General features: G+C 36.6%; 1 protein-coding gene and 1 long non-coding RNA gene across 2 annotated transcripts; one reads left to right on the top strand and one right to left on the bottom strand.

The window, feature by feature from the left end:
• Nucleotides 1-5,925: 5,925 nt before the first annotated feature.
• On the bottom strand, nucleotides 5,926-8,247 carry LOC105862583 (uncharacterized). Its single transcript, XR_012913924.1, has 2 exons — nucleotides 8,133-8,247; nucleotides 5,926-6,321 (listed from the first exon to the last, which is right to left on the bottom strand). It is a non-coding gene; the product is annotated as an uncharacterized LOC105862583 (long non-coding RNA).
• A 5,243-nt stretch (nucleotides 8,248-13,490) lies between these two features.
• On the top strand, nucleotides 13,491-16,474 carry PCDHB1 (protocadherin beta 1). The gene has a single exon (XM_012748955.3). It carries the CDS (start codon nucleotides 14,018-14,020, stop codon nucleotides 16,472-16,474), a length of 2,457 nt encoding a protein of 818 aa, XP_012604409.2. The 5' UTR covers nucleotides 13,491-14,017.
• Nucleotides 16,475-27,356: the final 10,882 nt, after the last annotated feature.

Below are 27,356 nucleotides of genomic sequence, written 5' to 3' on the forward strand. Positions count from 1 at the left end.
TGAGACTTCAGGCATGTGCCACCACATCCAGCTAATTTTTCTATTTTTAGGAGAGATGGGGGTCTCACTCTTACTCTAGCTTGTCTCAAAGTCCTGAGCTCAAGCATCCTCCTGCCTCAGTTTTCCAGAGTGCTAGGATTATAAGATTACAATATAGCTTTCATTTTTTGGGGGGGGGGGCAGAGTCTCACTCTGTTGCCTGGGCTAGAGTGCCATAGCATCGGCCTAATTCACAGCAACCTCAAACTCCTGGGCTCAAGCCATCTTCCTGACTCAGCCTCCTGAGTTGTTGGGACTACAGGCATGCGTCACCATGCCCAGCTAATTTTTTCTATATATTTTTAGTTGTCTGACTAATTTCTATTTTTAGTAGAGACAGGGTCTTGCTCTTGCTCAGGCTAGTCTCGAACTCCTGACCTCGAGCGATCCTCCCACCTCAGCCTCCTAGAGTGCTAAGATTGCTTTCATTTAACATGTAGGAAAACTGAGGCCCAGAAAAGTGGGATGTCCAATATTATACCTCAAGTTAGGAGAAAAATTGTCCTGGAAATCAGATTCTGACTTCAAGTCTAGTGCTTTTCTCATTATCTTCGCCCCTCATCAAAGAGCTTTTGATCTCTAAAAGTTTGAGGGCCACTGCTTAGAAACCCATTTGTTTAATCAGTAAACAAATATTTATAGTAGGCCTGTGATATTTTAGGATTATTCTAAGTATTAGGGATACAGCAGCAAATAAGTAGACAATAAGTCTGCCTTCTGGAAACCCAGAGAAATAAGCAGACCACTGATTCTAGCTGGAATATTTATAGGACTGGATATAGTTGAATTTCAAGTGTGTGTGTATGTGTGTAATCTCTTTCATTTACATTTGGATTTATTAAGGTATTATTTCCATGCAATAAAACTCATTCTTTTCAGGTGTATAGTTTGATGAGTTTTAACAAACCTAGTCATTTTTAACTACCACTGTAATCAAGATATAGAATATTTTCATTACCCCCAAAAGTTCCTTCATGCTCTCTGTATTTAATCCCTCACCTCACCTGCAGCCCTTGCTAACCACTGATTTGATTTCGATCCCTGTGTACATGGAGCCAGACATGTTTAGCATAATGCTTTGAGATTCATGCAAATTATTATATGTATCAGTAGTTAGTTCCTATCTTCCCTTTCTCCTTTATAACACTTGCCACTATTTCATATAGTATTGTGCATTTACTCGTAGGCTCTCTAGAGGCAGGCACTTTGTACTATTCATACTATGTACTCAGAGCCTAGACGAGTGCCTGATGCTTCATAGATGCTCAGTAAGTATTTGCTGAATGCATGAATCAATCACCAACTATTGGGAAAAAAACCCCATTGGTATCTGGTAATACGAACTGGTAAAATAGAGATTAAGAGTGATTATCTGATGACACTTATTTTGTAGCTGTACCATAGGATTATACTTAGAGTCCCATTCACCATATTTTTCCTCATGTGACTGTGACAAAGCATTCCAACTTTTTTTTTTTTTTTTTGAGACAGAGTCTCACTCTGTTGCCTGGGCTAGAGTGCCATGGCATCCCCCTAGCTCACAGCAACCTCGAACTCCTGGGCTCAAGCAATCCTGCTGCCTCAGCCTCCTGAGTAGCTGGGACTACAGGCATGCGCCACCATGCCCGGCTAATTTTTTAATATATATTTTTAGTTAGTCAATTTCTTTCTATTTTTTTTTTTTTTAGTAGAGACAGGGTCTCCCTCTTGTTCAGGCTGGCCTCGAACTTCTGACCTTGAGACCCACCTCAGCCTCCCAGAGTGCTAGGAGGCTAGCGTGAGCCACCTCGCCTGGCCTAAGATCCCAAGTTTTTATCCTAGATTATCTTTTCTCCAGATGCATGAGTCCTGTGATATGCTGTTTTCCATGAGGCAGCAATCTATAAGGTATCCTTTTAAATCCAATAAAAAGATGAAGATAGGTATGTGACATATATGGGCCTCTATCTGTAGACATGATTTTTTACAGTGAGTTAATATGATAGAGAACTTGAAAAAAATCTATGCTGTGATTCCTCCAGAAATTTCCCTACTTCCAAGATATAATATATGTTTTTATAATAGCTGAAAAGATAAAAACCAAACAGAGCTGTTAAGTGTCAAAACATAGGCTAAGTGTATAATAATTTATTTATTCTTTCCACAAATACTTATTGAACTCCTACAGTGTGCCAGGCATTATGCTAAGCACTGGGGAAACAGAAAAGAACAGGATAGATAGGGTCTGTGCTCTCATTAGAATTTATACTAGAGTAGAGCAGTTACTTAAAGATTAAACAAATATATGAAATGACTTAAAATTGCTATTAGTGCTCTTATGGAAATAATCATGATGCTGTACTCAAGAAAAGAGGAGGACTCGAGTAGACAGAATAATTCTCCCCCTCAAAGATGTCTACATCCTAGTCCCCAAATCCTGTGAATATGTTATATGACATAGTAAGGGGAAATTAACAATGCTAATCAGCTAACCTTGAGATCGGGAGATTATCCTGGATTATCTGCACGGATCTAATGTTATCACCAGGCTCCTTAAAAGTGGAAGAGAGAGACAGTCTTTTGAGAGAGAGTGTCAGCATCAGAGAGATTTGAGGATGATACACTGCTGGCTTTGAAGATGGAAGAAGAAGCCACAAGCCCAAAAATACAAACTGTAAAAGCTGGAAGATAGGCAAGGAAACTGATTCTGCCCTAGAGTGTCTAGAATGAAAGCACTCCTGCTAGTACCTTGATTTTAGCCCAGTGAGATTTCAGACTTTTGACCTTCAAAGATGTTAGTTAGTAAATTTGATTTGTTTAAAGCCATTGTGGTAATTCGTTACAGTAGCAAGTAGAAAAATAACAGAGACTTTAGATAGGAGAGTTAAGGAAATCTTTCAAGAGGTGTCATTAATCTGAGTTGAAGGATTAAAAGAACACGTCACACAAAGAGCTGGTGATAATGCACTCCACGTAGAGCAAACAGCAAGCTCAAGGGCCCCCAAACGGAGAAGCAATTGATTATGTTCCAGAAACTGTTGGAAGGTCAGAGTAACGCAAGCATGGTGACCGAGGGAGGAGGTATTATAGTTAATAAGAGATGAGAAATTTAGATAGGATTACTTTATGCAGGGCCTTGTAGGCCATATTGAAGAATTTAAATTTTGTTCACAGTGCAATGGGAAGACATTGAATTGTTTTAAACACAGAAATGGCACAATCTGTCTTATACTTTTAAAAAGTATTTTATTGCAATATAACATACTTAACATGCACAAATCATAGTGTAAAGCTTAATAGATTTTTACAGTGAACACATCCATGTAAATAACACCCAGATCCAGAAATAGAATATTACTGATTCCCAGAAGCCTCCCCTTATGCTCCTTTCCAGTCTTTGTCTCTACCAAGTAACCGCTCTTCTTACTGCTATCATCTTAGAGTAGTTTTTTCCAATTATTGAGCTTTATATTAATAGAATCAACAAAATTTTTTTGTTTCCAATTTTTTTGCTGCTAAATATATCATGTTTGTGAGATTTATACATATTGTTGCATGTAGTAGTTTTTAAAACGTCATTGTGTACATATTTCTGCATATGGTGATAACAATAAATTTATCCATTTTCCTGTTGAGGTAAATTTGGATTGCTTCCAGATTTGAGCTATGATGAGCTTTCTTGTTCATGCCTTTTTGTACAAATATGTATGCATTTCTATTGAGTATATACCTAGGAGTACAATTACTGAGTCATAGGGTATGCTTATATTGAACTTTAATAGTAAATGTTGCCAGAATGATTGTACTGATTTACACTCTTCTAGCAGTGTGTGATAGTTGGAGTTGCCCCATTGTTTCCAATACTTGAAAATAGCAGCTTTTATTATTAATTAATTAATTTAGCTATTCTCTTGGGTGAGTAAAGGCATTTCATTGTGGTTTAGATTTCCATTTCTTTAGCAATCAATGATGTTGAAAACCTTTTCACATGCTCATTAGCTATTTGTATATTCTGTTTCATTAAGTGCTGGTTCAATGACTTAGTACTTAGTTTTTAAAAAGACAATTCTGGTTTCTGTGGGGGAGATTATATTAGTCAATTTTAAGCACTTGTTTGGATCTTGGTGCAACATGAATGAAGTTTGGCATATGCATAGAAAATTTACAAGTGCTCTTTTACACAGGGAATGCTACAGAAATAGAGGCGTGCTTTACGACACCATCAAGTGCAATTTATCTGTAAAATTAGTCATGAAACTGCAAGTCAAATCATGCTTTCTGAAAAGTGTCAATCTATCCTGTTAAGATATCTTACTGTTATCCTACCCAATACCAACTTTAAGAGAGTATCATATTCTCCTATGAATTGAATTTATTAATGAAATGGTGTCCTTTAAACACAGGCTTTACAGATATTTAATGAGAGAGAGAAAATGCAATGCTGCATAAAATTTAGTTTAATGGCATTCAGAAAAAATTAATTTTGCTAGTTTGATACTGAATTAGATGAATTCTGAGACATAAATATGTGGAGGCGAAGAGGCATGTCCAATTAATGGGAGTTCTGGCTGCCTGCCCAGGGAGATTCTGCAAAATCTTGTGATACAAGGTAAACCACCCCTCTGAAGCAAGTGGTATGCTCCTCTAGAATGAGGAAGGCTCCGCCCAACAATAAATTAACTTTGTATAGCATGCTTTATTGCTCTGCCCTGCATTCTGGCAGGCTTTCCTGTCATTGTCTTTCCCCTTGAGCTGGCTTGCTTTGCTTGTTCTCTTCTTTAGATAACTCAGCCAATATTTAGTCTTTGCTCTTATCTCCTGACTGTGCCTACTCCCCACCCTCCAATTTTTGTTCTTAGAGTGGCAAAGCCAGAGCAGAGCCTTGTTTTGGTTGTTGGAGAACACTGAGTTTTTGGCCTGGGAAGTAAACTGCTTCTTTCCTGTTTCAAACCTTTATAGTTTACCTTCGTTGTCTTACTAGGCTACCTCTGGCCCTCTCAGTTTTCTGAAGTTAGTGACCCCAGATATCTTCGGCTTCTGGGGGTGGGGTTGCTTTCCACTCCTGCCTCGTCCTACAACAACCACTGCAATCCCCTCTGCAGCCCTAAGCACACGTCGTTAGGAGTGCAGTGCAGCCATACATCCGAGGCTGACAGAGTGGGCACTCTGCCAAGCTCTGCGCGCTGCTCCTTCCACCACACCTTCCTCGGCTTGGTCTATATTTGAAGAGCCTAGTAAATTAATTTCCCAGGGGTAGAGGGGGGAGGGAGGAAGAGGGAGTGTCTATGGGGCAAAAAATGCAGTCGACTCGCCCTCTGCTGGTTAAAGATCTTAATCTATCGTTGCCAAAACAAGAGTGGGGGGGGGGGAAAGAGAGCAATCCATACAATACGGATAAATTACAACCAAAACTCGGCTAAATTTGATCCATCAACCTTAAATAGCCACTGTTCATCTTTAGCCTTACCTACTTTTCCAGCATTGATATTTAATTAGACTCAGATTCTAAACCCTAGTCCCTGGTAATATATTATGCTATCCTGAACCCATTTTCGTTTGCCCTTGGGTTTTTGCTGTTCTAAAACGCAAATTAAAACTCTCAAACATGCTCTTTTTGTCTAATTAGTCGCTAGGCAACTGGAAAAATGACATTTAAACCGTCTCTTCTAGAACACACTTATGCTTCACTCCAATCAGTCTGCCTGAAACAGTAATTTCCTGCTAACAAGAAGACATGGAAAACGCGAAAAAGCAGTCCATGCTTTTCTAAGCTGGCATCTCAGGAAAGCTGACAGGCAGCTGTGTGCAAGCCAAGCTATTGGCCGCCATAACTCACACAGACTTTTGTACCGCCTTTGCTGTCTTACTCATTTTGTTGGAATAAACCAATGCACGGAGGTTGGGTAATTTAATTCCTGTCCCACAACAAGACAGCATTTACAAGTCACGTAGATTTTGTAGGGTAGTGAGAGAAAAAAACACAGCATTTTGCAATATGGGATATTATTTAATGTCAGCTGGTTCCCCAACAAATCTAAATGTCCCAAATCAGGGGGTTTCTCACCCCCTCCACTCCTGGCATTGTAAATTAGTCGGTCACGCAGCCCTTGGAACCAACTGGGGATTGGCCATTTCCTTTGTCAGGTGAAACTCTGCAGCAAGTCATGAGACTAGAATGGGCGGTGTCGCTGTCCGCGTCCATGGTGCTGAACTCTAGGCGTGGCCAGAGAGATTTCCTTTACATGACAGCTTCCGGTAGGGCGGGGTCAGGGTCGTGCTCGGAAAAGTGGATCCACCTGCCACCTGGTGGTAGATAAGGAAAATGGTATTGATAAAGTTTAAAAAGTACTTTGTACTGAGACCCAAAACTCAGAAAACACAAATTGGAGGGCTTTGGGATTTTGGACCTCAGGAGGAGGCTTTGGAGAGAGATGTTTGTTTTTAAAGGAGCATATGAAAATGCAGAATCTCCTGAGTAATCTCTCTCTCCTACTACAGAAAATAATGTACAAATAGGTTTAAATTTATCCAAGCATTTCTTCTGACACACCTTGTTATCAAATAGGTATTTAAAAAGTATCTGTATATATAGGTATTTAGAAATATTTACTGAAACATTCACGGACTATATTTTACTAAAAGAAATACTAAGGAAGCTCTATCCTGTTAGCCAAACATATTCAAGGAAGCTTAGCTGGAAGTACTGCTCTGATTTGTTTCTGGAAGATAAAAGGTATGATTATATTTAGGAAGTGGTAGGTAATTAGAATTCTAGGAGGAAAACTCTTATTTCTTTTAACTTTTTCCAAGATTAGTGTGTACACTATTAGAGAGTTGAAAATACCAAAAAATGTATGGTTTGCTTATTACTTAGTCTGTATATTTTTACCCGATTTTACAGTGATGATTAAGATTCTGCTTAGTCTTAATCATCAACTTCAGATAAGGAACTCTTAAGTTGCTCTGTAAGTAGAGATTCTTTGACAGAGAGCAAGAAAAAACAGGAGAAAGAGGTAATGAAATACCTCATTCTGGTGTTGTTATTTTTATCAAAATATCATGGAAAGATGGGTACATATTTCTAGAGGCTATGAAGTCAGAATTCCAGCTGATTGTCTAATTTCATGATAACCTCTTTCCCACAGTTAGTTTAACACCACTCTTCCTGTCTTTTGAAACAAGTGACTGCTATATAACCTGAGTCTTATTGTATGTTCAGATGTGTGGGTTACAGCATAAAATCAAGTTTAGCAAATTGAGAATAAAATTAATTTCTTTCCCAAACAAACTTATCACTGGGAAAAAAAATAGACCCATCCAGGGAGCACACTTGGCTTTATTTGTCAGCCAATCCACTTAGTGTTTGGTATTCTTATGATATTTTCTCATTTATTCTTTTTTTTTTTTTTTTTTTTTGAGACAGAGTCTCACTTTGTTGCCCAGGCTAGAGTGAGTGCCATGGTGTCAGCCTAGCTCACAGCAACCTCAAACTCCTGGGCCCAGGCGATCCTCCTGTCTCAGCCTCCCAAGTAGCTGGGACTACAGGCATGTGCCACCATGCCCGGCTAATTTTTTTGTATATATATATTTTTAATTGTCCAATTAATTTCTTTCTATTTTTAGTAGAGACGGGGTCTTGCTCAGGCTGGTTTTGAACTCCTGACCTCGAGCAATCCGCCCGCCTCGGCCTCCCAGAGTGCCAGGATTACAGGCGTGAGCCACCGCGCCCGGCTCATTTATTCTTATATGAATCTTAACACAGAATATAATAGTTACCATTTCTGTTTTAAGATTTAGGCACTGAATTTGTGGTTGTTAATTGAATTGTCTTCAGTTATAAGAGGAAGAAATTGATCAAAGTTTAATAAGGCAATAATTATGACCCTAATCTAGGTTCCATTTGATTAAATTGGAAGTTTCCAAACACTTGTCAGATTTCATGGAAAGACATCTATAGCCTGAACAACCAATATGAAAATGACTAAGCATGAATAATAAGGGTATTAAATCCATCTGTTTAAAATAAGAGTGTAACATAAATCTGCCCTGTAAATGGTATTGGCTTATATTATGGCTTCTTATGTTACCGTGGAAGAAGGAAACATTATACGCACGTGCTCACGTTGAACAATAAGAGGCATTGTCATTGAGAGCAACAGGTGTGAGATCAAGAGCAGCTGCAATAAACTGAGCTGCCCAAGAAAGTCTTCTTGCCCCCAAAAGCATCCTGTTTCTGCTAATATAAATAAGAAAACTCAAATGCCTAAAAAGGCAGATAGAACAACAGACTTCTAAAATAGTATTAAAGTTTACAACTGCAGATGTGACCTCAGTGTTTCAAAATATATAAGCTATTAAAAATAGAAAGTTTTTGTTCAGGCTTAAGAGGTATATAGGAAAGAAAATTAGAGGAGATCCTAAATATTAATATAGTTATAAAAATGACTCTTACAGTAAATGTCATCAGTATTAAAACTCTAAAACTAGGCCGGGCGCTGTGGCTCACGCCTGTAATCCTAGCTCTTGGGAGGCCGAGGCGGGCGGATTGCTCAAGGTCAGGAGTTCGAAACCAGCCTGAGCGAGACCCCGTCTCTACTATAAATAGAAAGAAATTAATTGGCCAACTGATATATATATATAAAAAATCAGCCGGGCATGGTGGCACATGCCTGTAGTCCCAGCTACCCGGGAGGCTGAGGCAGAAGGATCACTCGAGCCCAGGAGTTTGAGGTTGCTGTGAGCTAGGCTGACGCCAAGGCACTCACTCTAGCCCGGGCAACAAAGCGAGACTCTGTCTCAAAAAAAAAAAAAAAACAAAACAAAACAAAAAAAAAACTCTAAAACTACTTGAATTTTGGAGACAATAATAGAAACAACAAATGGGGGAGTGGGAAACTCTGATGTGCTCTAGTTAGGACATTTTTTTCTAAAAGAAGTTGAAAATAGTGACAAAATTCTCAGCTGAACAATTTCAGAAACATTTAAACCTATGACTTAAAGGTAAATAAATAATATATTTTATATAAATGTTAGAATATATTTTAATCTAAACTAATTTTATAAGTAGGAAATATGGAGTCTTAAAGGGCCAGACATGGGGTAAAAATAATTTGTTATCCACTATGAGACTAATTACATTTCTTTGACCTACCTGAGTGGATTTTCAATAGAACAAATTAGCACTTAGGTAACAGTGTAGTAATTAAATAATTCCAAAAATATTATGTATATTTTAAGCCTTATATAATGAGTAAATATATTGATAATGTTAGGAAGCAAGGATTCTCACTTTGGGACAAGGAAACCATAAATATGAAATATGGGTGGGAAATGAAGATGCTTATATTAATGGATTAAAAGCATAAGCATGATTTCATATGTATTATATATGTATGTATATATATGCACACAAGTCTACAGTGTAAGTTGAAGTATGTACTAATTTAAGGCAAGCAACATCTATGTATGTTGGAAATTAATGGCTAATTAAAATGATTTTAACAGCATATTCACATAGTTTCAGCATATTCAGAGTTTCTTTCCACAGATCACTAATTAATTATAAAAAAATTAAAAGGTACCTTTCAATTGAGAAATTTGTTGGACACCGTTTTATAACCAAATCACCATATTTAATATCATCAATAGTGGAACAAAATTATATCATATGACTTCTGATGTGCTACATTAAGAAGGATACAATATCACGTATGTGGTATTTTTGTGAAAATATTTAACCCAAATCTAACCAAGAAGAAAAAACAAAAAATTCCAAATTGAGGGATATGCTTTAAAACCACTCTTTAAAAACAGCCATGTCATAAAAAAGAAGTCAGTGTCATGAAGATAAAAACAGTATCATAAGAAATGTTTTCTCTAAACAGTTCTAGTTTAAATAAAACTAGAGAAACATGACAACTAAAAGCAATGTGCAGTCCTTGATTGTATTCTGCATTTAAAAAAAGGAACAGACACAAAGGACATTATTGGAACAATCTGGAAAATTAGAATATGAGGTATATATTAGGTAACAGTACTGTATTCGTGTTAAATTTGCTTGAACAGCAGAAATTGATTCTCTCACAGTTATGGAGTCTAAACATCTGAAATCAAGATGTTGGCAGAGTTCTGCTCCCTCTGAAGGCTTAGAGGAAGATCCTTCCTTCACTCTTTCTAGCTTTTGGTGGTTACTGACAATCCTTGGCCTATTTTGGCTTATGGCAGCATTAGTCCAATCTCTGCCTCCATCATCACATGGCCTTCTTCTCTGTGTATGTCTATGTGTCTGCAAATCTGTCTCCCCTTATTAGGACACCAGTCATTGGATTTAGGGCCAACTCTAATCCAATATGATCTTATTTTAATTTAATTATAGCTGCAAAGACCCTATTTCCAAAACAAACAAAAATAAAAAAAACAACAAGTTTACATTCACAAGGACCAGGGGTTAGGATTTCAATAGATCTTTCTGGGGGATATAATTAAACCTACAACACTCTGATAACATTACATTGGCCAAAGCAATTCACATAGACAAGTCTATAGTCAAGAGGTAGGTAAGTGTACTGAACCCAATGTGAAGTCAAAGCATATCACATGTTCAAACTCAACATCACTGGAACAGAGAGGTATAAACTCAAAACCCTCATTACATAACAGGTGAGGTAATGAATATATACATTAATTAGACTTAGTCATTCCACAATGTATATATACTACAAAACATGTACACTATAAATGCACACAATTTTATCTCTCAATTAAAAAATAAAAAGAATCCTAAGCAAGAGCAAGACCCTGTCTGTACGAAAAATAGAAAAATTAGCCATGTGTGGTGGTGAGCACCTGTAGTCCCAGCTACTCAGGAGGCTGAGGCAGGAGGATCAATTGAGCCCAGGAGTTTGAGGTTGCAGTGAGCTATGATCATTCTATTGCACTCTAGCTCAGGCAACAGAGAGAGACGCTGTCTAAGAAAATAATAATTCTTATATTTCAACTCAAGTGTTTTTAATTTATGATTTTTGAATGAATTTTTTTTGAAATTGATTATATTAAGACTTCCTAGCATGTCAAAAGCTTCTGCATAATTTGTGAATCATTGAGAGAAATATGTCCTTTAAAAAAAAACCTCCCAGGTAGCCTTTTTATGAGGCTAAGTAACATCAGTGGATCCTATACTCTCTATTTCCTCTATCCAAATTGATCAAAGCCATTCTCTGTTGACACATATTGACTAAGCATAAACATGTCTATTTTTTTATTTATAAAGAGATGCTCAGTACTCATATTCAGAATATAAAGAACTACTACAAATCAATAGAAAAAGACAATGTAATTAAAAAATGGGCAAGAAAACTGAACAAAAACTTTCAACAAAAGGATTTTCAGATGACTACAAATATATTAAATAGTGTTCTACTTTGTCAATAATTAATAATCAGAAATGCAAATTAAACCAACAATAAGATGTGAACACACTCACCAGAATGGGCAAAATTAAAAAAGGCTAGTAATGGTAGATGGTTTTTTTTGAAAGAATTTGAGCAGCTAGAACTTAGACTGCTGATGAGAGTGTAAATTGGTACAACCTCTTAGAAAGCAGTTTGGCAATATCATGCAAACCTGAAAAGAACATACCTTATGACATGAATGCCACTTCTAGGCATATACTCCCCCCCAAATCTGCACACACATGCACAAAATGACATGTATAGTGAATGATATGCTATGAGCAGTAGCACAATAGAGTGGGTAAATGAATTTTGATGCCACATACTGAAAAATAACAGCAGTCCTTGGCAGCTAGGAGCTGGCCTGATATATCGAGGCCATAGTATTCTCCTATTGAACAAAAACAATTTCATATAACATCAACATCAGACAAGGCCATTCTATGACTGTGATGAATCAAGAGAAAAACAAGAGCACACCATAATCATGTCTAAACACAAACAAACAAATAGCATTTTTCAATCCACAAAAATGCTCAAACATTCCTATCCTGGCTAATATTAGTAACTATGGCTTATTTACCCATCACAATTTTAGCCTTACCTCATTCCACCCATCTTCTACATAAAAATCATTAATATACTCAGCATAAAATTAATTCCATTTATGATGGCATCCAATCCAGAGCAAAGCCCAGCTTCACACCTCCGCCAAATCATCTAACATAAGATCAGATATCATGTGTCCTTTCTAACACCCTCTTGTTGAAATGCTTCATGATTCTCTAAGGTGTACAGTTTCCCTTGTTGCAATAAGCTAGCAAATACAACTTTGTTCAACTACAGGTGTGTTTCTGATGGTGTTTGGCTAAAGTGCATTGACAATACACTGGAATTCTATACACTAATGCAAACAAATGAACTAGAAGTAAATATAACAACACCAACCTCACACTGAGCTAAATAAGGAGGGGAAAAAACTAAATTCAAAGGATTACCTACTGTATACTTTATATATAGTTTTAAAAAGAGGCAAAACTAAAAGTTAAGTGTGGGGATGCACACTTGAGCCAGGTGTTAAAATATCTGGCAGAGACTGAGGGATTTAACTCCTTCATGTCAGGATGTCATTCAGGTTTTGTACACTTTCCATTTTCATTCACTTTTTTTTCCCACTTGGAAAATATGGTTTAGACATCTCATAAGTGGTAGTAACTGTTTGTATAACATCAAGGATATAAAATGCTGAGAACAAATGAGAAATCAAAGGCTTTTGATAATGAGCATGAGACAGAATGTCAGAAGACAAGTTCTAGTTCTTACAGTGCCATGAGTAGCTGATGAAATGGGCAAGTGATTCCACCATTTGGGGCCTTAATTTCTTCATCTGTTAAAAAAGGAGGGAAATTGGATCTCATCTTTCTGACATACTTTATCATGCTTAAACATTTTATGATCCTATGATCATAGAGGAAACTCTTGACAAGTCTCTCCTATATTTCTATCAGGCCACTTTCAATATATATAAAATGATCTTTATTTATTTAAAATCCAAAGCCAAACATTTATCTTCATTTGATTTATCCACTATATTATCTGGGAAGCAGAATAATATACTGATTAAGAGCATAGACTTTGGAGTCAGACAAAGTTAATTGAGTTTTATCTCTAATATTTACTAGCTAGGGGACGTTGAGGGGGTCTTGTCTCAGTTTCCTTGTCTTTTAAGAAAAGAAATAATGTCTATTTCAGAGGGCTGTTTCAAGGATTAAATTAAATAATGCATGTAAATCCCTTAACACATTGGTAGTACATAGAAATCATATCCTGTAAATTGACTGCCATCAAAATCATAAGCGACAAACCAGCTGCTTCCTAAGCATTTGAGGGTTCTGGGGCAAGGAATGGATTTGTGCAAATCAAGAGTCCTGTTGGCCTAGTCCCCTAGTAGTGTACCTACTGGGCCTCAGGTTCCTGAAGGATAGTCTCTGCCTGTTCCCTTTCCTTTTTCCTACTGACACTTCCTCCATGCTTTCCTGCTCCCTACCCCATATATTTGGTCCAGGCTCCAGAAGACACTGCATGATCCTTTTGCTTCTTTCTTGGTCTCTGGATAGATCGCAGAGCGTGTAGCTTAAACTTGTTGCTGTTTGCTCATTGCTGCAGTGGCCCTAGCCAGCTAGCAGATACAGTGACTTCAGCTTGAGGGAGTATCCTCATTGGTGTCTCAATTCCCAAGGACTTTTTTTCCTGAAAGGGAATTAACAGGTGAGTCTGTTGTTGCTTTGGCAACAAACTTTCAGCACCTACCTAACTCTCCGGAATGAGAACATATCTATTAATACATTCAATAGACTGGGGAGTTGAGTTGCCCCAATGCAAATTTTCTTCCAGGTGCCAAACAGCTTAGCGGGCTCAGGTAGCCCTTGGTGGCGCTGCGGTGAGAGGCTGGTGAAGCGGAAAGCAGCCGTTGCAGTATTCTGTTTCAGAAAAGTGAAAGCACATCCGCAGCAGTTGGCGTCCACCGCAGAGTGCGCTTGTGAGAACCGATGGCGGTTGCTCCCAGGAAACCTTTGCAACGCAGGCAAGTGGGATCTCTTCTCATTTTTCTGTGCGTGTCTGTGGGGGGCGCGACAACCATCCGCTATTCGGTGGCGGAGGAGATGGAGAGCGGCTCCTTTGTGGCCAATGTGGCTAAGGACCTGGGGCTGCAGGTAGGGAAGCTGGCTGCGCGCGGGGCGCGGCTCGTTTCCGAGGGCAACAAGCTGCACTTTCGGCTCCACCGCAAGACAGGGGATTTGTTCGTGAAGGAGAAACTGGATCGGGAGTCACTTTGTGGCAAAGCCGACCCGTGTGTTCTGCACTTTGAAATAGTCCTGGTGGAGCCGCTGCAGTCCTTCCGTGTCGAGGTCAGGGTATTTGATATCAATGACAATGCCCCGATTTTCCTAAACAAGGAGCCGCTCCTAAAGATTCCGGAGAGCACCCCCTTGGGTTCACGGTTTCCTCTGCAGAGCGCCCAGGATCTGGACGTGGGCCTCAACGGTCTCCAAAACTACACCCTGAGCGCCAACGCCTATTTCCACCTGCACACCCGCTTCCGCAGCCACGGCCCCAAATACGCCGAGCTGGTGCTGGATAAGCCCCTGGACCGAGAGGAGCAGCCTCAAGTCAACTTGACGGTTACAGCCGTGGACGGCGGGTCCCCGCCCAAGTCCGGCACTGCCCACATCCGCGTGGTGGTGCTGGATGTCAACGACCACGTGCCCCAGTTCTCGCGACTGATGTACCGCGCTCAAGTGCCGGAGAATAGCGCCAACGGTTCTTTGGTGGCCACGGTGACTGCCGTGGACCTAGACGACGGCACCAACAAGGAGATAACTTACTCCTTAGCTCAAAACCCAGACGCGATTCTCCAGACGTTTCAGATTGACCCTCAGAGTGGAGAGGTTCGACTAAGAGGGCCCCTAGATTTTGAAGCTATTGAAACATACGACATTGACATTCAAGCTACCGATGGAGGCGGCCTCTCCGCCCACAGCAAAGTCCTGGTAGAAGTGGTGGATGTGAACGACAATCCTCCGGAAGTGATGGTCTCCTCTGTGTCCAGCCCTCTCCCCGAGGACTCGCCCCTGCAGACCGTAGTGGCCCTTTTCACTGTCCGAGACCGGGACATTCGAGTGGGAGGAAAAATTACCTGTTTCCTCAAAGAAGACCTTCCCTTTGTAGTCACACCTACATTCCGGAATTCCTACTCCTTGGTCACGGACAGAGGCTTGGATCGGGAGGGGGTCTCGGGCTATAATATTACCCTTGTGGCCATGGATGCTGGACCACCCAGCCTGTCCACGGAGACTGTGATAGAGGTGCTAATATCTGACATTAATGACAATCCCCCAGTATTTCAGGAAGACTGCTACATCTTGACTGTTAGAGAAAACAACAGCCCTGCGGTTTTTATTGGCAAAGTCCATGCTGAGGATCTAGATTTGGGGGAGAATGCCCAAATAACATATTCCCTGCTGCCTCCAAAGAGTGGAGATCTATCAGTCTTTGCTTACATCTCCATAAATTCAGACAATGGGAAACTCTATGCATTGAGAACCATGGATTATGAAGCCATTCAAGATTTTCAATTTGTGATAAAGGCAACTGATGGGGGTTTCCCATCGCTAAGTAGCCAAGTTACTGTCAAAGTTGTTGTTTTGGATGACAATGACAACCGTCCAATGATTTTGTACCCACTGCAGAATGGCACCTTGCCCTGCAATGACCTGGTGCCCAGGTCTGCGGAGGCAGGCTACCTGGTGACCAAAGTGGTGGCAGTGGATGGTGACTCAGGTCAGAATTCTTGGCTTTCATACCATCTATTTAAGGCCACTGACCTTGGGTTATTTTCTGTTCAACAACAAAATGGAGAAATTCGTACATTACGGCAGATTTCTGAGAGAGACCCCATGATGCAGAAATTGATCATTCTTGTTCAGGATCATGGTCAACCAGCTCTCTCCACTACTGCTTCACTCAACATCCTGCTGGTGGATGGCTTTTCAGAGCCCTACTTGCAGTTCCGGGATCCATCCAAGCATTCTAGAAAGGTAAATCCATCCACTAAATATTTGGTCATTTCTCTGGCTGTGCTTTCCTTCCTCTTTCTCCTCTCTGTCACAGTGATCTTTGTTATACACATCTACCAAAAGATTAAACATAGAGAAAAGTTCACAATTCAAGAGCATTTCTACGATGATTGTCATTTCCCTAACAACCTGGTACACGGAGGAGGCAATGGATCCTTATCCCGGCCTTTTCCCCACGAAATGTGTTCAGCCACTGGCACTGGGAATAGTGAGTTCCGGTTTCTTAAGCGCTTTATGCCCAACTTTCCTTTCCCTCATGCCACTGGAGAGATAAAAACAGAGACTGGCTCCAGTTTACCTCCAGATTCTAATAGAAATAAGTCTCGGAGATCAGAGGGACATGCCCAGGTATCTGACGACTATATGTAGCTCATGTTTACAGCCCTCAGTGAGAGAAGAGAAACAAAATTTTCTGCTTGGTATGCAGAAAATTTTCCCATCCGCGTTGAAACAAAAATGGTAGTAGATTGAAGCTTTAGTGGAGACAGGAGTAGCTAGTTTGATGAAAATGGGAAACTCAAAGTGAGTCTTGGCTTACTTAGTACAAAACAGTTATTCTGATTCTCAGCTCATATTATCTGTAACCCCTTCTGCAGTTAGATTTTGTTTATAGAAATTTCGCCATCTATAAGTGCATATGTGGTAGGAACTTCTCTTTTTCCATCTCTTCTGTGCTAGATAAGTAATGAATGAACCATTATTTATATCTCCCCTGGCCCAGGAAACACTTAGTTCCACAGAGAGATCCTATTATTATATCTTTAAATTATTTTCCAGTAGAAAGTTATGCAGTCATAAGGAAGAGAACTAGCTTCTGTTTTCTTGTTTTTTAGAAACAGGGTCTTGCTGTACATTCAGACTAAAGTATAGTGGTATCATCATAGCTCACTGAAACCTCAAACTCTTGGGCTCAAAAGATTTCTGTCTCACACTTCCAAGTAGCTGGGACTACAAGCATGCACTTCCACACCCAGATAATTTACTTTTTGTAGACATGGGGTCTTACTATGTTGCTCAGGCTTATCTTGAACTCCTGGCCTCAACCTCCCACCTCGACCTCCCAAAGTGCTGAGATTACAGGTATGAGCCACCATGCTTGACCTTATTTTTTCTTTTCTTTTCTTTTTATTTTATTTATTTTATTTTTGTTGAGACAGGGTCTTACTCCTTTGCCCAGGCTGGAGTAAAGTGGCATGATCATAGCTCATTGAAGCCTCAAATTCCTGGGCTCAAGCAATACTCCTGCCTCAGCCTCCAGAGTGGCTAGAACTACAGGTGTGCACCACCACACCTGGCTAATTTTTATTTTTTGCAGAGACCGGTTCTCACTATGTTGCCCAGGCTGGTTTCAAACTCCAGCCTCAAGCAATCCTCCCACCTTAGAGTCCCAAAGTGCTGGGATTACAGGCGTGATCCACTGCTCCCAGCCTTGCTTCCCATTTTGATATATCAGGAAGTGATTAGGTTTGACAAGCCAAGATATAGTTTATTACTCAGAAATTTCTAGATTTTTGTCCCTGATGAGTGATCATCCTTGAATCAACACCTTGCATGCCATCATTCATAATCATGGAAATGCCTAGGGAGTGGTGGTCCTCACAGATAATCATGTGGGAGGAAGGGTAAAGACAAAACAGGATTTGACTTACTTGCAAATGTGAGTAAGGGCAGATATAAGGCTAAAAAGATTCAGTTCAGGAATGTTCTCTAATATTAAGTTAGATATAGATTTCTTAATAGTTGTTTAGGGCCTTAGGCAAGTCTAAAATCTCTCTCTTTCTATCCAGATGTCTATCCTTGCATTATCCAAGAATAGTTTTTTGAATATAGGAAATGAAGGGTGGATGAAGGTTAAAAATAAATTATGCCTCCTGTAGTTCATAAGTGTTATAGGACACTCTATTTTGTGCTATTATGTCCTACACAATACTCATTCTAAACTATTTTGTAGTTTGGAGAACTACAAAACAAAAAGGCATTAAAAGAAAAAAGTTCATTAATACCAATTACGTGGCTTTAAGAAAAGATACATTTTCAGGTAGTACTAGATTTGATAGTAAGCCATTTTCCTCTCTGAGTATTCTGAAGTGATGTTATAGAAACTGAGAAAAAAAGAGGTATTTTTAGTAAATCATTTATAAAATGAAATGTAGTAGGGAAACAAGTTAGGCTTCTTTTTGATCATCATTGTTTGCTGTCATAAGCTATTCTGGGTCCTCTCATTCGAAAATTAAAGAAATATAACACAAAATATGAATATTAAACACTAACTTATTTCAGAGATGCTCCAAATACTACTAACTGTGCCTTAAAAGTCAAACATTTACTTTAATGAGGATTTAATTATGTGCCTTATTTTACATAAATGTGTGTAAATTCAGACTTACTAGGATACAACCTCTTCCTTCCTGCACAGGTGGGCACAATATTTAAACTCCAAGGGTTGAACATTATCTTTTAAAATACTTCTCAAATATACCGGATATTTATTGATATAAGCCTCATTCTTGGACTTATGACTGATACCTAATGGCACCACCACCTGGCTGTCTCCCTGGTAACCAGGAATATACTAAAATTTAGTGGTTAGTTATTTTTTAAATGTTGGAGGTGCTTAGGGCAGAACTGGTATAACCTATCGCTGCCTTAAGTGTTTTCTTTAATATTTTGAGAATATATGAAGCAAATGCCAAATATCAATGAATTTTTTTCCTATTAATATTAAATATTTTCCATAAATTGAGTTTTAATGCTGCTCTTTTAGAGTAAAGGTCTTTCTTTCACAAAACAATTAATAGAATAGTGTTCCAGTGTATTTAGATTATGATTGGTGAAGGCTTTAAGTCAGAGAGGACATAGAATTACCTTTTATGAGTAAACAGTGATTAGTTAATAAAACATGATTACCTAAAAGTCACTGGATTAACCATATTTGATTATACTTAATGATGTGAGCATAATCAATGGAGCTTGGCCTGATGTCAAGGAGACATCAGATAAAGATCAGATAAAGGAGACATCAGATAAAGAGAATGGTATAGATCAGTGATTTTAAGACTTTGAATTTCAAACAGCACACACGCACACACACACAACATTGACAGAAGACAGACTTATCAACATTTTATTTTTACACATATAAATATAAATGATATAAAACCTGCCATTTCATGCCACTATTATTCCATAAAGGAAATGGCATTTGAATATTAAATGGAAAGAAAATAATCTTATAAAGGAAACTATCCTTTAAACTTAAAAAATATATAGTTTCAATAAAAACTATTTTGCCATTATTTTTCTTATTTTTGCCTTAGATTAGTGAAAATTTTGCCACTGACTTCAGATTTGAGAACTATTGAGTTAAATGATGACCTAACCTCATTTTTATTCAGACGTCACGTTCCTAAGATAATTCCAGTTGTACCTGCTAATTAAAAACTAATAACAGCTCTATATCAATTCACGGACAGTGATGTGAGCCAGTTGTATTTGGAGAGAACTCTATATACCAGCTGAGATTAAGTACAGGTCTCCACCAGCAAACTAAGTAAAGAATGGAAATAATTAGGACAATTACTCTCTCTACAATATCAAGTAATACTACTAGAATTATTTGTATTTATTCAAAGCTATAACCCAAAAGCCTTCAAAAATGACTTGTACAAAAAAGTTATAATATATATATATTTTTAAAATATCTAGATTGTTTCAATTGTTTGACTTGGCATGTATAAATCTACATTTCTACTGGAAGTTTTAAGTTATAAACAATTTAAATCCATTTTAAAACATTTTATCATGAGATAATTTTAGACTTATAAAATTGTAAAAATATTAATAGTATAAAGACTTTCTGTATACCCTTCATCTAGCATCCCTTAATGCTAACACCTTACATAACCACAGTAATCAAAATTAAGAAATTAACCTTGGTACAATTCTATTAACTGAACTATCGACTTTATTGAGATTTCACCAGTTTTTCCTCTCATCTCCTTTTTCTGTTGAAAGATCCAATTCAGCATCCCACAAGCATTTAGCTGTCATATCTCCTTGGTCTCTACCACCTGTGAAAGTTCCTTAGTCTTTCCTTATCATGAGTTGAGACTTTTGGAGAGTACTAATCAGTTATTTATAAAATGTCCCTTGATTTGGGATTGTCTTTGTTCTCTCCTGCTTAGATTGAGGTTATGCTTTATTGGGAAGAATACCACAGAAGAGATGTGTCCTTCTCAGTACATCATGCCAGCAGGTACATGAGGTCAATGTCATAATACTGGTGATGTTAATCTTTTTTTCCTCCACTTATTTAATTACTTCTTTATATATGGACACATCGATATTTACTTATTATTTGGGTTATAATCCAATTCTATAATTGTTTATTTTCTGTTCAGCAAACTTTTATCTGAGATGAAGAGCAGATTTTCAAGACTGGAATTATTCACATAGAACACATTTTGATCAAAATTAGTATTTCTTTGTAACCCTAATGTGAGATTATTTTAACCAAGCATAAATTTCTTTAATCTTGTTAAAGTTTATTCATAATGAATGTTTTAACTTTAAATGAAAATTATACTAACATGATTTTAAATTTAGTTATAAATTTAAAAATAGAGATATTAAACTATGAAACATTTAAAATTTATTACACAGACATGTTTATATATTTATAAGCTATGTATAATAGATATGTCATTTTAAAATAGATTTATATGCTGAAATTAGACATATGGATATATGAGAAATGGAACTAGTCTATCTGATTTTATGTAATTATCCTAAAATAAAATATATTACTTTCTTTATCATATCTGTGTTTTGTTGTTTTCTATTTAATGATGAATTTGTCTCATTCTTACAAGCAGAATTCATCTCTATAATTCTCCCATATAAATGTCTATTTTCTGTAGAGTTACTATCTTCAAAGTATATGACTATTTGGACACTCTTCAACCAAAAGTTTCATTCCCAAATCTATTTAACACTTTTTAAATAATATTATTAAAGTATAAGTTGTGTTTATATAACATTGAAACAGAATGTTAAAAAGTAAAAATAACAAGGGTTTTCTAGTCAAGTTGATGAAGAAATCAAATTAGAACACTGGCAAAAGACATGAAGAGACATTTCACTAAAGAAGATACACAGATGGTAAATAAGTATATGAGAAGATGTTTAACTTCTTTAGGCATTAGGGAAACACAATTGGGAGGGGAGAGGAGAGGATGGGTATATTCACACCTAACAGGCGTGGTGCACACCGTCTGGTGGATGGACAAGCTTGCAGCTCTGAATCAGGCAGGGTAAAGGCAACATATGTAATCTAAACATTTGTGCCCCTGTAATATTCCAAAATTTAAAAATTTTTTTAAAAAAGACATAATTTCTTTGTTTTGAGATAGATCTGGGACTTAGGATGATTATCATAATCTCTACTGGATTCACTTTTCTCATGCAGAAAATGAAGAGATGTGCATAGCTGGTTAATTTCTAAGGTTTCTTTCTACTGTAGAATTATGTGATTTTTAAGACTACCTACAAAGAACCTTATGAATGATTATAAGTCAAAGTGTTCAATCTCATTTTGCCTATTTTAACAAGTTGTACCAAATGAAAAATCAAATGTTGTGTATGTTCACTTGAAGTTTAGTTACAGGTGTAGATATTAGGTAGCTTTAAAATCATTTTGATATTTTCAAATAAAAAATGGGGAACAGAAAAAATCCACAATGAGATATCACTACATACCTATCCAAATGGCTAAAATTTAAAAGAGAGATAACAAAAAATGCTGGAGATGATGTGGATCACCTATTTCAGTCTCATATTACTGGTGGGAATATAAAATGGCACATCACTCTGAAAAACTACAATGCAATATCACTACACACCTATCTGAGTGGCTAAAATTAAAAAAAAATAGAGATAATATCAAATGCTTCAGAGGATATGGAAAAATTGTATCAGTCATGCACTACTGGTGGGAATATAAAATGGCACATTATTTTGAAAAACACTATGGTAGTTTCTTATACAACTAAATATGTAACTACCATATGATCTAGCAATTGCACTCATGGATATTTATCCCAGAGAAATGTAGACTGTGCTCACATAAAACCCTGCACACATGTTTACAGTTGCTTGATTCATAATAGCCCCAAACTAGAAACAATGGCTGAATGGTTAAAGAAAACCTGGTATATCCATACCATGAAATTCTACTTAGTAATAAAAAGGAATGACCCATTGAGATGTACAACATTTTTGATGAATCTCCAGAGAATTATGCTAATTGAAAAAAGCTAATCCCAAGAATTTATATACTCTATGATTCCATTTATATAACATTCTTGAAATAATAAAATTATAGAAATCTAGACCTTATTAGTGGCATTAAGCAGAGGTAGAGACAGGAGGGAAGTGCATATGTTAAAAAGGGCAACATGAAGGATACTCTAGGAACTTAGATCCAGTAGTTGAGGACCTGCAAATTAACTGACAATAGACAATTAACAGGAGAAAACTAGCTTATTTATGTATGTGCAGGAGCTTTCTGTTGAAGAGGCTCACTGAATAGCTAGAGATATATATAGGGGCTTATATAACAACTTAATAGCAGAAAGGGAATGGGGAGAAAGGGCTACTATACAAAGAATAAATTTTTTTGTTTTGTTTTTGTTTTTTTGAAAGACAAATGGGCTTTTAGGGGAACAAATGGTAGGTATAATAATTTGTGATAATGTTTGCTTATGCAAAATCTCCCCAGAGAGGGAATTTATGGAAGCTTCATTCTGTCTTCTTTCTGAGAGTGAAGCTGCCCAGAAGAAGGAATTTGTGGCAGCTTCACTCTCAGAAGGCTCTGCCTCTAATCAGATAAGGAAAGCTCTGGAAAGGCTTCCCTCTGTATCTGCTGAATCTCAAATGTCTTCAATTTAAAATCAGCTTCATACTATATTGGTGGGTCAAAGTGGATCCCATCAAGGTCAACATAGAAAATCATGCTAGACTAAGCAACAACAACAAAAAGTCAGAAAATGAATTTTTTTAAATAATGAAAGATATACCAAACATAGGATTAAAGATTTGTTATTAACTCTCTTGGAATTTATCTACAGATTCAGTGCTATCCCAATCAAATCCCAACAGGCTTTTTTTTTTTTTGGTGGTGGTGGTCAACATGTTGCTATCATGTTCAAAAAGACCAAATAATAGTAAATATTTGGAAATGCAAAGGGTCAGTAGCCAAGGTGCCTTTGAATATGAAGAATGAGGCTAGAGGACTTGCTGTACCAGATATAAAGACTTATTTAGATAAAGCTATAGTAATTAATAAAATACAGTACTGTTAAAGGAACAGAAAAAATGAACCAATTTAGAACCCCAAAACAAACTCTCAGAGAACAGAGTCATAGGGAAATGGTAGGCAGTATTTCCTTTAAATGGGTGTGGAGACAATTGGGTATCTACATAAAAAATGAAATTGGGCCCCTACTTCATACCATGCCAAAAATCAATTTGAGGTTAATCACAAATCTGAATGTGGGAAACAAAATACAAACACTTAGAAGATAATATTGGACATATCTTCATGACTCTAGAGAAGAATATCTTAAACAGGACACAAAAGCACAAACCAAGGATAATACTAGTAAATTACACTACCAGTGAACTAGTAATCAAAAACACCATAAAAAGAGGGAAAAGAAAAGCCTCAGTATGGAAAAAGATATTTGGACCATGTATAAACTACAAAGTTCTAGAATCCAAAGCCTATAAATAGTATTTACAAATCAATGATAAAAAGTGACACAATCCAATAAAAATTGTCAGAAGTCTTAAAGAGGAAATCCAAATGGTTGATAAACATATGAAAAGGTCTCAAATTCTCTAGTTACAGGAAAATACATGTATTAACCACGTGTACCACACACCAACTGGCAAGCATTAAAATAACAAAGGTTACAGAGCACATGAAAACAAAAGCAGCTCTCATGCACTGCTGGTGAAAGTGTAAATTGGCTGAAAATGAAAACAAAAATGCAGCAACACAATTTGGATTCATCTTGTTGAGATGAAGAAATGCAGACATAATACAGTGATTCAACTTCTAGGTAGAGCACTACTGAAACTGAACAGGCGTTAGATGAAATATATAAGGATATCTGTATCAGCATCATTCATAAAGCCAAAAACTGGAAACAACTTAAGTATTCATCATTACTAGAATGGGGAAAATATTTAACATAATCATACAATGTACTACTATATAGTAATGAAATGAATGAATTACAACTACAGTCACAAAGGCTGAATCTTACAAGCACAATTTTAAGTGAACTGAATAAAAAATAAGAATACTGTACACACATACATTATGATTCCTTTTCTATAAAGGGCAAAAATAGGCAGGAACTAAAATATATTGTTTAGATGTACACACATAAAGTAACATTGTATAGAAAAACAAGGAAATCATTTTCACAAAATTAGATTAATGGTTACATTTAGAGAGGGAGTGATGAAGTTGTGATTGAGAAGGGACCAAAGGGTCCAATAAGGAAGTTCTTTCTTATAGGCAAAAAATCCATTTCTGGACCTGGGTAGTAATAAGGTAGATATTGCCTTATGTCTGTTAAACTATGCAATTGTTTTTAAGCATTTTCAGTACGTTATATTTTACACTAAAAGTAACACAGTTTTAAATACAAAAATAGGTCCAGGTAAGGCAATTTATAGAATAGGAAACCTGAATGGCCAATGAATATGAAAAGATGTTCAACTCACCAGTTATCAGGGATACGTAAAATAAAACCCAAATGAAAATGTCTGACATATTGCCAAAAATGTGAAACAACCAGCATTCTCATCACTGTTACTCGTGACAATGATAAACTTTATGGGAGCCCTGTGATCCTGGAACACAGGGACAGCTAAGAAATCTCCCCATCCTTTGTATTAAAGGAAAAACTTAGTGCAAGTAAATGCCCTTCCCATATGACTTAGATAAGACTCACAGATGCCCCTCTTCTTTACCTATGACAAGGCCAGTCACAAACTCTCCAAATTTCTATTCTTTGCCTCCACTTTTATATGGTATTATAATCTTATGGACCACTGTCATATATGTAGTCTATCATTGAATAAAACATTGTTATATGGAGCAGGACTGTATATACTAACAGTAACCATAAATAAATAAATATGGTATATCCTTAGAGTACTACATGGCAATGAGAGCATAGAGGGTGGTATGTATGAACTTAGATAAACATAAAAAAATGTTGAAAGAAAAACAAACTGAGGATGATAACATCAGTAGGACATAATTTATATAAAGTTTAAAAATATGTGAAATACATTGTTTTTAAATATATGTATGGATTTAAATTAATCTTAAAATACATATGAAAATGATAAACATAAAATTTATTTTATCTCTGTGGAAGGAGGAATATGATATACTCTCAGGGGCCTTGAATATATCTATGTTTCATTACTTATAAGACCCAGAACAAGTAATACAAGATGTTAAAATTTCATAAAACTGAGTAGTGGATAGTGTATCCATTGTTATATTATTTACTATACATATCTATAAATACAAAATATTTTGTAATTTTTTAAAAAAATCTACCAACACAATGTCCAATAATCAGTTTTACTGACATTTCCTTGAATTGACTAAAATAAAGTTTTTTCCTTTACATTTTCACACCCACATTTATAAGCATTTGTTAGTCAAAATACTTTTCAGTAAAAAAATGCTACTTTAGGGTAAAATGAATTTCAGTTAGAAACTGTTAAGTGAAATAATTTTAAATGATTCATTTATAAGCTTTTTCAATAATGGCCAACAGAGTGACCACTGTTTGTAGGAACTAGGGCTTTCATGGGTTATTCAAGAAATTCTTTAATTTGTAATTTAATTTGCTAAATGTTATAATGTGAATTTAAAGTACACACTAAGTGAACTTGCTCACATTTCAATAATCTCAATGAATTCTCAGGCATTACTGGATAGGGAAAAAAAAGAAATCTTATTAAAGACTAATTAGTTCTTTAAATTTCACACACATCTTATGAAAGAGTTGGATATTTTCTTCCAAAGGCCCACATAGAAAAATATGTAAATAAACCTAGCAGTCCATCAATAAATCCACTGAACTAGAAGTAAACTATAAAAACACATTGACATCTATTAAGTTGCCAAATATAATTTACATCACTTACAAGACACTCAGGGTCTGAGTTTTAAGAATTAATCATTACTTGTAAAATATGCCATAGTGTTAATGTGTAGGATTCACTGAACTATGTATAAATTTAATATGCCTTCAGTACAAAATTCTGTAATAATTCAATGACCTCTGCCATAAATTATAGATTTGACTAACCTAACTGTACCTAAATAGGAAAAGAATTTGAAAAAATTAGTCTCGAAAATAATATCCACAAATATATATTCACTTCTCTAAAGAGTCACTAAACACATAGGAAATCATAAAGGAACTTCTGTTTCCCTCCAAAATTAACTTTCCCTGAACTTGCTATTCATAGTAACAAATAGAAAAAATAAAAAATCAATAAAATAAAGGAAAAATGTTGCCTTGCAAAATGCCCAAATTTGAACTCACTGAAATACTAGGGATTCATTGACTTTTGGTAGAAACCTATGCACTCCCGGGGAATCCTGTAAGAACACATTTTCTTCTACGGGGTATACAAATTGGAGTTTCACTTACTCCTGACATATCAGTTAATGCTTTGCAATTTCTTTGACCTTAAAATAGTTTCGAAGGGACATATTCCTTGGACTTAGGAGGATTTGAGAAAAGCCTATTCCTATACATCAAACTTAATTAGAATTTATTATTCCCTTAGGAAATAAGCAGACATCTTTTTGGATCAAATGAGCTCTCAGAGAACTCAATATAACCTCTTAACATATTACCAAATTGGGCTTCCATTGACCTCTTGACATATTTCTAAATTGGGCTTCCATTCACCTGACTTTTTTTCTAGAAAAATCATTAGAAATACTGCTATTTTAAATTTCAAGATGATCTTTTTGCAAGTACAAGAAAGCCTTATAAAACTTTAAAGGAATTTTTATTAAACTTTTCTGAACAACTAAGAGGTAATGCAAAAACCCAGAAAATTCAAAATGTACACAGTGACAACTGTTTCCTTAGATTATACTTCCTAAACCCTGCAAAATCTAAAAACCTCTATTTTGCTA

The sequence above is a fragment of the Microcebus murinus genome, chromosome 21, assembly GCF_040939455.1.
Source record: "Microcebus murinus isolate Inina chromosome 21, M.murinus_Inina_mat1.0, whole genome shotgun sequence".
Lineage (NCBI taxonomy): Eukaryota > Metazoa > Chordata > Mammalia > Primates > Cheirogaleidae > Microcebus > Microcebus murinus.

Excerpts from the sequence above, each read along its gene's own strand:
- PCDHB1 (XM_012748955.3), top strand. The coding sequence starts at position 14,018 with ATGGCGGTTGCTCCCAGGAAACCTTTGCAACGCAGGCAAGTGGGATCT.